At 43.8% G+C, this 12,569-nt stretch overlaps 1 protein-coding gene across 2 annotated transcripts in view; it reads left to right on the top strand.

Moving 5' to 3' along the window:
- The window catches only part of MYOF (myoferlin), a 128,285-nt gene that overhangs the window by 98,544 nt on the left and 17,172 nt on the right, over positions 1–12,569 (top strand). For both annotated transcript variants that reach the window (XM_054982375.1, XM_054982374.1), the window contains 4 exons: positions 4,084–4,160; positions 9,926–9,937; positions 11,528–11,626; positions 12,159–12,284. In XM_054982375.1, coding sequence (XP_054838350.1) covers positions 4,084–4,160; positions 9,926–9,937; positions 11,528–11,626; positions 12,159–12,284 — 314 coding nt within the window. The remainder of the gene's footprint in view (positions 1–4,083; positions 4,161–9,925; positions 9,938–11,527; positions 11,627–12,158; positions 12,285–12,569) is intronic.

Raw genomic sequence — 12,569 nt, 5'->3', positions numbered from 1 at the left:
TAACAAAAATTACGTCTTTGCAATGCGTGGAAATGTTTGCTGTGAGTAATTAGGACTGCAATATTTAGTCAACAGTTTGGTTAGCTTACAGCACAATCCTGAGGCCTGCTGAGCTGCCAGCACTACATGCCCGCGTACCTTCAGGGCCACTTGTCCACTCCCTAAGGTCCTTTGTGGGAGAGCTGTGCTGGCGGCTGAGAGGGACCTAGCTGGGGCAGACCCAGAGCACAGTGAGGCCGCAGCAGGAGGCTCATGCCCTGTTGTTCCCCTGACAAACTTCCCAGCATCCCCCAATTGCAGACCACCCCCATGACAGGTCTACAAATGGCAAGCAAAGGTGCAGCCAATGGCAGGGTGCAATCCCTGCTGGCCATTGACACCTCCATCCCCACCCCTGCCAGAGAGCAGGCAGGCAGGGACCACATGCCCCCAAGGATATGGTACCCTCATCCAGGCACCCAGCTGGGGGGGAGCCATCTAGGGGACAGCCCCAATGCTGTGGGAGTGGGCTCCTAAGCCCCTTGTTGGGGCCTACTGGACTGTCATTTGCCCCTTGCAGGCATATCCACTGGCAGCACCTGGCAATACCTCCCTCCTGAGGACAGCAGGCCCTTGGGGAGAACCCCCCTCCCATAAGCACGAGTGCCATGGCCTGAGGAGGCACTCATCCCAGGAGGTACCACCCATCCCAGGAAGTGCCATGCACACAGGCAGGGGGAGTTGCCTCACTGAGCAGCAGGCAGGGTGCACACCCCACCTCAGAGGAGCAGCCTTCTGTGAGGGGTGTGTGGGGTGGCTGCTTCTCTGCTGGGGAAGGAATCACTGGGGGACCCAGCTGGGGCAGCCCCAGAGCACAGTGCAGGAGGGGCCAGGGGATGCAACACCCCCAGTGTACAGGGAGGAGGATGCAACCCACCTGGGGGCGAGTGGTGCTCAGGTATAGGGGGCTCCTGGATGCTCTGCTATATCACTGGGGGTGACTCTGTGGTGTACCCTAGGCCCTCCCTCAGTCAGCGGGATGAGAGGGAGGCTGGTCATGAGCCACAGCTGTGAGCTATCCAACCAGCCCCTCAGTGCAGGCCTGGCCCTTGCATGTCACAGCCAGCAGATCCCCCAGGCAGTCCGCAGATGCAACTGCAGATGCGGGTAGGCCACCCATGCATTCATTGCCCTGGGACACAGCCTCTCTCCACTCATGATGGGTCTCCAGCTGCATCCCCACATGCTGTCCTGTCTGGAGCCCACAGTAGACTGCCAACCCTGCTAGCCTGTGGGCCTCCTCCATGTTCCCTGGCTGTATCACCCTGTCCCCTCTTGGAGGATGTAGAGTCTGCCTGCAACATGAGATCCCCTGTGGTTGCTAGCTTTGAGGACCCATCGACACCAAGAGTCTGGAGGACAGCTGTTCCCACCATCACAGCAAGTCAAGAGAGGGTCATGGCTCGGAGATGTGCCACTGCTTCAGCAGAGATCACCAGAAGGCAGGTCCCTGTGGGGCAGAAACCGGGTGCTTGGACCTTCCCTGCTGCTTTCCCCTCATCTCCACCTCTTTCCGTGTGCCCACCCTGGTGCTGGGCTTGCCCACCACATCGCCCAGTTCTGTCTCCTCCTGGCTCCCCTCCTCACCCTGGGAGGGGCTAAGCATGGGGTCCATGGCAAGGTGCCCCCTTTCCCTGCATCCTCTCCACCCATTACACTTGAAGATTGTGGAGTGGCATGCATGCTGAGTGATTAACCTGTGTGAGTGAAGCAAGGGTGCTAGTGGCCTGCGAGGGAAGCCGAGGCCTGTCCCCAGGCCTCCAGCCTGCCCCATGTGGCACCACTCCCCTTGGTCATGGTCTCACGGGGCAGGACCCTGATGACGAGGCAGTCCACCACAAAAGATGTGATCACAATTTAAACATTCATGCTTGCCTTCACCCTGGGCAAACCTTCCTACAATGCCCACTTGTATAGGGCACCCCCAGCCAAGAGGGCGCACACACACTTCCAAGCTGGCCCAAAGTAGTCATTCTGGTGCTTCATGGTGGATTGCTCTGTCTGTGTAGCATGCTCCAGGGCTGACACCAGCTCCACCACCAGGCACCAAAACACCCGTCAGCTGTGGCAAGGGTGTTGTTGGTGTAGCTCACCACCAGACAGTACAGGAACGCCCTCTCAGCCTCAGTCCAGTTCAGTTGTCACTGGCTGCTTCACTTTCCAGAGCTCTCTGTAGCCATGCTGCCCCCACACAGAGGAATGTGGAGATGAGGCTACATAGCATGGGAGACCCCCATGAGAAAGTCACTCCCCTCTGAACCAGGGCAGCAAAACCCAGGATGAACATTGAGCAGCTGGACACCTCTTGCAGTCCTCAGGTTGCTGGTCTGGGGGACATTGGTAAGTAATGGGGGCTGCACCAAGTGGGATGCAGGGTGCCCCCCCATTTCCCCACTAACATGGCCCCTACCCTGTGGCCTCCATATCAGCAGCCCTTGTCTGGTCCCTGTTCATGCTGCCATTGAGCTTAAGGGTCCACCTGGTCCATCTCCTGCCTGCACTGTTAGTTTGGGTGGTCTGTCAGCACCAGAGGAGGGGCCAGGCAAGGTGAATCAGGAGTGCATCTGCATCCTCCAGATCCTGGACACCACCTGCCTGGATAGTTTCTACCTGGATAGGGCAGCTATCCCAGGACCTCTGTGAGGAGCTTGGGCTGTGAAGAACTTGGGCAGCCCTCAAGGCCATCCCTGTCCTGCAAAAGGTGCTGCTCTCCCTTCACCTCCTGGCCATTGGATCCTTCCAAGGTATAGTGGCTGAGGTCCTGGAGGTTTCCCAGTCCTCAGTGAGCTGTTGTGTCCATGGCTTCCAAGATGCCATACTGGGCTGCCTCCAGGAGCACGTGTGCTTCCCCATGGAGAAGGCTGCACTAGCCCTCATTCCGACCAGGTCTGCCTCCCTTGCAGAGTTTCCAAATCTTATGAGTGCAGTGGACTGCACACGTGATGCTCTCTGTGCTCCCTGCGAGGAGCCTCAGGTCTACTGGAACCACCACTGCTTCTACAATATCAACATCCAGGTGTCATGTGACCACCAGGGCATCTGGTGGTCAAGTTCTGCAGGAGCATCCATGATGCCCAGAACTTTGCAGCCTGAACCACCTCCTTGCCATGCGGTTGGGAGGCAAGGGCTGGCTACTGGATAGGTGGCCTGGGGGGCTGCCATGGGAAAGGGGCGCTATTTGATGACTTCCCTACCTGAGCAGGTGACCAGAGCTACCCACTCCTCCCATACCTCCTGATCCCATATCCATCGGATGAACTAGCAGACCATGCCACTTTCAACCAAGTCCACCGGACTTGCAGATGCAGTTTCGGTGCCTGCAGCCAGCTGCAGATGTAGTTTTGGTGCCTGCACCAAAGAGGAGGCCAGCAGGTGATGCAACCCATGATGGTTATCAAGCTTCTGGCTATATGTATGATGCTCCGGCAGCAGCTTCCACTGCCCAGGTATAGCAGAGGACCCTGGGACTATTAACCGGCAAGTACTGCAAGAAATCTGGCACATGCTCTCACCCCTACATGTGCGCTCCCATCTCCCCAGACCAGTATTCCACATGGAAGCACTGATCCATGGGGGCTCATGGCCCTCCTGTCACCTTTTCCATTCCTTTGGTACTCTCTGGGTTAACGATACCAATTGGAACGCGGGAATAGCAGGCAGACATCTGCCCAGACCCCCACTTTATGATCTTTGTGTTTGATTCCAGTAATTAATAAATGGATACCACCGGTGGAAGGCACCATCTTAGAAGAGGCATATCACACATTAGGAAATTTCTAAGATGTGATGCGTAACATAGAAAAATTAGGGAAGTATACTCTGTTTTTCAGAAGTATGGCTTTGTTCACAAGCAGATTTAATTTGGTTAATTCATATTACTGAAATGTTAAATCAGTAAGGTTTTTTAAATGGGGTAGCTGTCTGAATAAAGGCTCAGTAGAAGGAAATGGGGAAAATGAAAGCAAAAATTTAGACTGAAAAAGATTTACAAATATGGATTTATTTTCATGAATTTTCAAGCTTCATAGAATGTTTGATTTACAGTTAGTCTCCTGTCCGCTGCTCCTCGTAGAGATGTGATCATTGATGTGGAAGACACCCAACCCCTTCTTGCAGCACAGGTAATCGCGAACATTTGCAACTTGGCTCTTTCGTATTTTCATGGCTGGATCACATGCTTTTTAGCATACAACTTTTGCAAACAGAAATCTAACTAGCCAAAGTGTCTGCAAAAGTTGGTGGGTGCTTTGGCAATAACAATTAACAAATAAACATAATTTCTGCCCTGCAGAGAAAAATGTCTTGATCATCTTTCAAATATTCACATTTTGTTTTATCAGTTCTTTCCTGCATATTTTATGCTTTTCTTGAATTGGTTGCCAGCAGCTTTAGAACATATTTGCTGCTCAAAATGATTCAGTGAATAATTTGATGAATAATATTTGATCTGTATTTTGTTCACTGGCAATTAGATTAGGTCTTGAAATTCAAAATCTGAAATATTTAATAGAGTTGATTAAATTTATGGTGTACAAATTGAATTCATTTCAACATGCCGTTGAAATGAATGCTCACTGCAGAGAAGCAGTGCATGAAGAACTACTTGGTATTTTCTCAAGATACCTGACAAGTTGAGTAGATTACTTGGACTGAGATTAATGTGATGGAAATTTAAGTGAATCTGACTTGCACTGGGGAGAATTTGAGATGCACTAATTGTCTAGAAATATGCAGAAAATTGAACATTGCCATGACAACACTAACTAATTTGCATTATTCATCAAAGGCAAACATGCATTCAATTATTGATACTTCATGCATTTTTTTTCGTTTGTGCCAATAAATGATGAGAGTATCTGAGGCTCATTTGCCAGTCTTACCATATCAGAAGAGTTACTATTTTTCAGCTGGGGTTTATCTGTTTTCTCTTTCCCATTACAGATTGTCTAAAACCGTTTGACATGCTTTGAGACCCACCCTCCCTTTCTCTGTCATCCCATTTAGACTTTGATGTAGTATAGCTGCCCTTTAGTAGTACCATATGGAGAGGGCCAATTAGATGAATAAATGTTGTGTTCTTGTAAACACATCAACTGATGCTAAAGTAAACTATGGAAGTCCATGTTTTGTAGCAAATAACTTGTTCAGTCATTTTCCAGTTTGAATATAGATAACTAAAGGAAACTATCACTTCTTACCACTATCTAGTAATATCTGGCAAATCACTGTCAAAAGATAACATTCTCATATTTTACCTAGTAAATTCCTGTTTTGCCTGGAGATTGCATTATGATAAGGATGGCTGCAAATGACTCAACCACAAGCAATAATATCATTTTCTCAAGCGTATATCATTACCTAGTAGGATACTTTAAAGACAAAAGGGGAAGTTTATAGCAAATTGCTTACCACTGTAGCTTCCAATGATGTTCTGATATTTATAAAAGGAAGAAAAGTAAATTTATTAAACTGAGTTTTGAAATATTTTTATGCAAAATCACAAACATTAATTTTCTGTTTTAGAATAATGCTGACATTGGTATTATACATAGATGCGTTCACATGTCTTCAGAATGAAAAATGCCATTCTGATATTAATTCAGTTTATCAAAGGAATGACAATCAGTCTCTTATGCTGCTCTGTTTCTGTATCCCATCCTATGTCAGATTTAAGGAAATTAGAAATCCAAATGCTTCTAATTTTAATAACCCATACTTGGCCTAGCCTGGTCATATTCTAATCTGACATTGAATTAATCTGGTTACTTGTGATCAGTGACCTCTTGTGAGTTTCTTGAAACTTTACTTTTTGTCTGATACCCAGATCATGAGTCAGCATATCACAAATTGAGTCATACCTAAGTAGTAGACCACAAGCATTACATTTTGGTCACAGGCTCAGGCCTTGGCATATTTATTTTAAAAATTTTAGGCCACCTTTCCAACCAAATAGGGTCCCCAAGGTGTTGAAAAAGTTTCACCATTAAAACTTTTGAGACATTAAAACAGCATTTAAAATAAAGTATATATAAAGTAATCAAACAATTCAATAAAACATAAACACAAACACACATAATACAACTAAGGAAGACAACAATAGAGAGCAACCAACTATTCTCCCTGTGGAATGAGATCCAAAGTTTTGGCACCATGACTAAGAAGGCTGTTTCTTGGGTTGCAACCTGACTTGACTCACATGGTGGGATCACCCAAAGCAGGGCCTCCAAAGATGACCATAGTGGTGGTGTTCAGGTACACTGGCTCCATGTCATATAGGACTTTCAAGGACATTACCAGCAATTTGAATTGGGTTCAGAAGCAAATTGGAAGCCAATGTACATGGAACAAGACTGGAATGATATGGTCCCTATGGCCCACTCCAGTAATCTAATCTAGGTGTACCAGGCCATGGACCATGGTGGCAAGATCTTTCCCACCTGAGGTGGGCCACAGCTGTCTCACCACACAAAGCTAGTGAAAGGCACCCCAGCCACCCTTGCCATCGATTTATCCAACGGGAGGCTTGAATCCAGGAGCACTTATAAGCTATGAACCTGCTTCTTTAAGGGGAGTGTAAACCCATATTCAATTAAAGTTATTTTGGCTAGTAGGGCTACGAAAGACTTCTTCCAGAGATCTTGGGGAAGTCTTTGCTACTCTGAATACTAGGATAGATTAATCAAATTTCTGAGGCAATATAAGGAACCCTTTTATGTCATACGGACTGACTGTGGAATTCAGAAAATACTTCAAGATACGAATTTATACCATGATTTATTATAGGTGATTTTTCCATAGTGTTATTTTCTTGTGAATGTGATGAGAGATATATTTCACCAGATCATTGAAAAACTATAAAAAGTGAAGCCTAATCAGATAAAGACTAAATATAAATCTGATCACATCGGGATGCATTGACAAGAAAGCTTTTACCACAGAGAATGATAGAGAAAGCTCATCAGATTAGACTTTTTCTATCATGATTATATTGGATGTGTTCACCTTAGGATTCTTTACAGAACTCATCATGAGAACCTGGCTTCTGTCAGAAAAAGGCCTCTGGAAAGGAAGGGTAGGTTGGGGCCCTATTTGGTGCTCCAACCTACCCACTCTGCTATTTTAAATCCCCATGAGCCAGAAAAAACGAACGATTTATCGAGGCGGCCATACACGGCTGGCAGGTTGTGTTTGGCTTACTGGAACATAGGTATCCTGCATCAGTGCATCCTGCACTGTATTCCTGTTACTTTTGTTACCTTTGTTCTTAGCAACATCTGCCTTTTAAGCGTGTTCTAGGCTTGCAGCAGTACTTGTGGCTACAACTACTTGGTGCAGAGAGCTTTTGTTACTCATACTCTTGTATATTAGACGGAATTTCCCCTTTGTTATCTGAACAAAAACATGAAGTGTGAAAGATCTGTACGTAATAGGTCTTGGAAATGTCACTCAATAATGTAGGGAATTTGAGGCTCAAGATTTAAAATTTTGAACAGATATTCAAAGTACTACTGTACAGTTTAATTCAAAGTTGAGCATCATTTTAAAATCTAATATCCCAATTTTGTAGTAGCCAAATGTGAAATAAAGGCTTGTTGTGGGGGGCGGGGCGGTCCATATTACTGTTTGGAAAGAACTAAATAATACATGTAGATGTTTCATAAACTACATTCCAATTTCTAGTGCTTAAGCAGTATGTCAACAGCAGTCAGCAAAATGACTTCAACAACTGTGCATGTATGTATGTATGAAGAAAATGCATGAGCTTGATGCACATGGGACCTTAATTGTGCTTTGATCACTCAACTTATGGTTCTCTTTTGGATTTTCTGTAAGGAGGTTTTGGAGAAGAAAAAGTTCCAACTGAAAGCATAACTGTAATTTGAGAACTAAATTTAACCTTGATATAAAGTGAAGTATATGCTGAGCAGTAGTGTCCATTGAGAAGAGGGGTATCTGCATTCACAGGGGCTTTGTACTAAGGGGGGGGGGAACCAAAAAATATTCAGGTTTCCTGTTTGGGGTTTACCCAAAGCGGAAAAACAATTTGGGATAACACTCAAGCTGCTTCGGAATTTAGGTGTTTAAATGCTTCAGTATGCTCTGTAAAGATTTGGGAATCTTTACAGAGCACACTGAAGCTCAAAGCAGCACTTTTCTTGCCATTTCAAGCCCGGCATTTAAACAACTTTTTTCAGCTGATGAGAGGGGAATCCCCCTCCTCTCCACTGAAAAAAGCAGCTGATGTTTAAAATGCTTTTTTCAGCTGATAAGAGGGGAATCCTCCTCCTATCTGCTGAAAAAAGCAGCCAGCATTTAAAGGGCTTTTTTCAGCTGATGAGAGGACAATCTCCTCCCATCAGCTGTAAAGTGGCCAGCATTTTGAAAGCAACACTTTTCTTGCCACTTGCAAGTGGCAAGAAATGTGTTGCTCTTTGCCTGAAACTTCCTGAAGTGATACAAATTGCTTTGGAAAGCTTTGCTTCGGAATTCCCAAATTGGCTCAGCAATGCTGGAGCCAATTCAGGAACCCCAAATCTTTCCAAATTGGGCCAATTAGGGTTAAAAACCTGTATTGGAAACCCTAAGTGCATACCCCTACTCCATACATGTAGTGGTGGTTCACACGGGGCTCTGTTAACAATAAGAAATTTAGTCCTGGTCTTTTATGTGAACATTTTTCTCCAAAATCTCTAACTGCTATATGGTAGCTTCATTATTGGCTTTCCATGCACAAAAATTGTTTGTGGGTTCTATCACTTGCAGCATTTTCAATTATAGATTATAGTTGTTGTTTTATGGAGCAATTTGTTCAAGGGCTTATACAACACATTTATTTATTTATTTATAATTCCAAGTATTCTTGTTAAAATATTGTTTGAAAAAAATCCTTGAAAGCTGTAACAGGAAAAAAAAGAACTTGAATTTTACTGCATTTGGTATTCTGGTAAAGACAGAAAATGTTCATGGTCTATTTTCTCAATATTTCCCACCCGCTAAGGACTGTAAAAGAAATGGATTTTGTGGCTCAATCCCCTTCCCACCTCCACATTCACATAATTACAACACTGAACAACCAGAGGGCAAATATTTTGAATGCTCTGAAGACCAAGTGCTAGGAACAGCAGCAGGGAGGAGTGATTCTTTTAGAAAGCTTTCTTGTTACGCCTACAGGAGACATTTGTCTGGCCACTGTTGGGCACAGAATGCTGGTCTAGATGGATCTTTGGTTTGATCTAGTAGGAACCTTAATCTAGTAGGAACCTGTTCACTTGCGCTCCCCTCGATCACGTAGTGACCGAGGGGAGGGCAAGTGGAGTGCAAGTGAACAGGGAGGAATGCATACGAGTCTGTTCACTTGCCGTTCAAGTGTCATTCGTCACTTGTAGCTTGGCCCACTGATGGAAGGAAACATAACATAAAAATGTAATAACTTAAATTTATTAGCTCTGCCCCCTGCCTATAGTGGCTGCATGTGGAGTGTCCACGGTGAATTTTTGATTTTTAATCAGGAGAATTTTTAATCCAGTTTAAAGCTCATGAGTCATGCTCAGAATTAGTCCAAAATTGTATGGACTTTCCCTTCCTACCCTCCAGGTGAAGAGATGTCTCCATGTGGAAGCAGTCCTTTCGCCAGGAATAGAGCTTCATCCAATTTTTCATTTCTTGGAAATCCTGAACTTGGAGATCCTGAAAAAAAACTTCAGTGAATTCTATGACTATGGGATAAAAATCAGCATGGGTCCTTGTGATAATTCTGTTGGGGGTGGGTGAAATCCATTGGAAAAATCACAAGTTTTCTTTTGTATACTTTTTATTAAGGATGTTTGGATACTAATCTTTCTTCTTTGATTTTATTTCTTTTCTTTCTTTGTACCTTTCTGAGCAGCTGACGGAAAAGGTAAATACATCTATTATGTGTAATGATATTTATTTAGACATTTCATTTTCTTTGATCCAAATAATTCCTTGTGGGTTTTTGACATCAGAGGGGTTTTTTTCATTTATCTTAAATGTTTGACAGCTTCAGATGTGAGCTTGTAGCTTTCCCTCAACTCGAGTGAATGAAAGTTACTTGTTGTACACAATGGAGCACCTGCAAGTGCTATTATACTTGTTTTCATAAAGATATTGTTCTAAAATAGAGGGCAGTGCCATTACTTAGCCAGAACTAAGCAGGTCTCAACCAAGTCAATGATGGGAAACTGTCTGGACATCTCTGAGACTCCCGAAAGAAGATCAGGACGTGTAAAAGATGTTTCATGCGTAGCAGATGTAGATGTTGCATGCAAATCAGGGCAATAGCCAGCCTTCTTCACTGCCATATTTCCAAGTGAAGCAAACCTGTACTCCGGAACGGAGCTGAACCCAAAGGCTTTATTTTAGCTGCAGCCCTGATAACTCACAACCGTGGCCCAGTTCTTTCAATAAAAGCAGCTATAGATGTACCCAATGGGAAAGAGCAATGTGACAGTATGAAATTGTAAAGTGGCATGTATGCATGCATACATAACTTTTCTCTGTTTCTAGCTGCCCCTTCAAGCTACTGTCCCTCTAAATATTTTTCCCCAGAAGAACGTTTTCAGAGAAAAATGTCTCACAGGTTACTTCTACTGAGTTGCCCCCAGGAGGAGCTCTTGCTGACACCAGGAGCAGGGAAACATTTACTAGTAACAAAGCCCATTGTGAGAAAAAATACAATGGGTTCTAGAAAGGGGAAGGCAGGTAGGCGTGCATTGCCTCCTCTTCCATGACTGATCCCGGCCGGAAAAACATACGTGTTTTTCATTGAGTAAATATTCATTGATTCTTTCATTGTATTTATTACCTTATAACATTTGTAAATCTATTGATTCCTTCATGTGTAGTATTCTACTTTAGTGTAAGCCATTCCTGATCCCAGCTGGGTGAAGGTGGGGGGCAGGCATTGCCGCCTGCTCCACTCCTGATCCCTGCCTGGGCTTCCCGCTGGGATCCAGTCTCGGAGGGAGAGGCTGCCTCTTCTGGGCTTCCCTCCAAGGGCCCACCAGGGTAGGAAGTGAGTTGTCTGAAACATGCTTAGCCTTTTATATAGTAGGATGTGGAACTCTATACCGGGAAAGCTCACCTCATACTAGAATGTTTTCAGGTTTCATTGGGTGACTCTGAGCTTGTCCTGGAGGCTCTGGAGAAGGAGAAAGAGGGTTTGATAGATCTGCAGCACAGAATCTTCCTTGGCCGTGCAATTGATTTCTGGAACCAAGGGAGCCACTGAATGCTCAGTGGATTTATTTGAGTTCCTGAATCCTTTGGAACCTGATCTACTAAGCAGCTAATCGGCAGTATATGCCCCAATACGTGATATATTTTGATCTACTCACTGTGATTTCCATAGAGTTGGTGCACGTTTAACACCCGAATTGCTTGGCCAACATGACCGATAGCTAAATCATTGTAGACTTTGTTGTTGTTACTAAACATTTGTTTGTGTGTGTGTGTTATCAATCCTTAGGAAGAAGAAATTGTAGACTGGTGGAGCAAATTTTATGCTTCGATAGGAGATACTGAAAAATGTGGACAATACCTTCAGAAAGGATATGAAACATTAAAGGTATTTGTCTAGGGGGGACACTTTTAACTTTTTTTTTTTTAATCTATCTTTAATTCACTTTTCTTTACTTGGAGAGACCAACTCATTCTTGCCTTTTTTATGAACATGGTCTCCACCTGGATACTTAACCTGTCTTTATTTGTGTGTATATTTTGAAAATTACTGCCATGTGAAAAACTGCAAATGTATCTCATGAGAGAAAATATTAGAAAACTGCAATTTACTCTGATTCACAGTGACTTTCTCTTTTTTCACAAGTGCTATGAACATTTCTCCACATGAAAATCATAAGGCAAAGTCACCAAAGAGCATCACTACTGACTGGTTTATTCTTGCAGACAGTATGAATTTTATAATGTTAGCCAAATGTCAAAGTTCTCCACTAGTAGTCATTTAAAAATGTAATTTTCTCTTTGCAAATGCCCTTTTAATGTTAATAACTAGGGGCACTTGCAAATGTTTTAAATTTATCAAAGCCTGTATCTGATTTTTGTTTAGTACTTTTCTAATTTTACTTACATTTTGTTTGAAGGTGTACAACTGTGAACTGGAGAATGTGCCTGAATTTAGGCATCTAACAGACTTTTGTGATACTTTCAAGCTGCTTCGGGGCAAATCTGAAGAAAATGATGACCCTACAGTTGTAGGGGAATTTAAGGTAAAAAAAAACCCCTTAAATTATACTGTTAGGCAGTATTAGGCGGTTAAATTATTTACTATTATTATTAGGAAAACCATACTGATTTATTTGAGTAAATTGACCTTCCTAGTGAGAGTATGGATTATTATGTTTCATATGATTCAAATCATAAATCCATGTGTATACACCAGTATTTTATAGACGTAGCTTTTCTGCTTGGCTATAGGAACTTTTGTCCCCACCCTCCACCCTTCAAAAACTGGCTCCAGTGAGTTCAGAAACTTTCTAGAGCAGTTTTTCTGG

Source organism: Eublepharis macularius, chromosome 6 (assembly GCF_028583425.1).
Source record: "Eublepharis macularius isolate TG4126 chromosome 6, MPM_Emac_v1.0, whole genome shotgun sequence".
In the NCBI taxonomy this organism is placed as follows: domain Eukaryota; kingdom Metazoa; phylum Chordata; class Lepidosauria; order Squamata; family Eublepharidae; genus Eublepharis; species Eublepharis macularius.
This window is presented reverse-complemented; position numbering and strand designations above follow the sequence as displayed.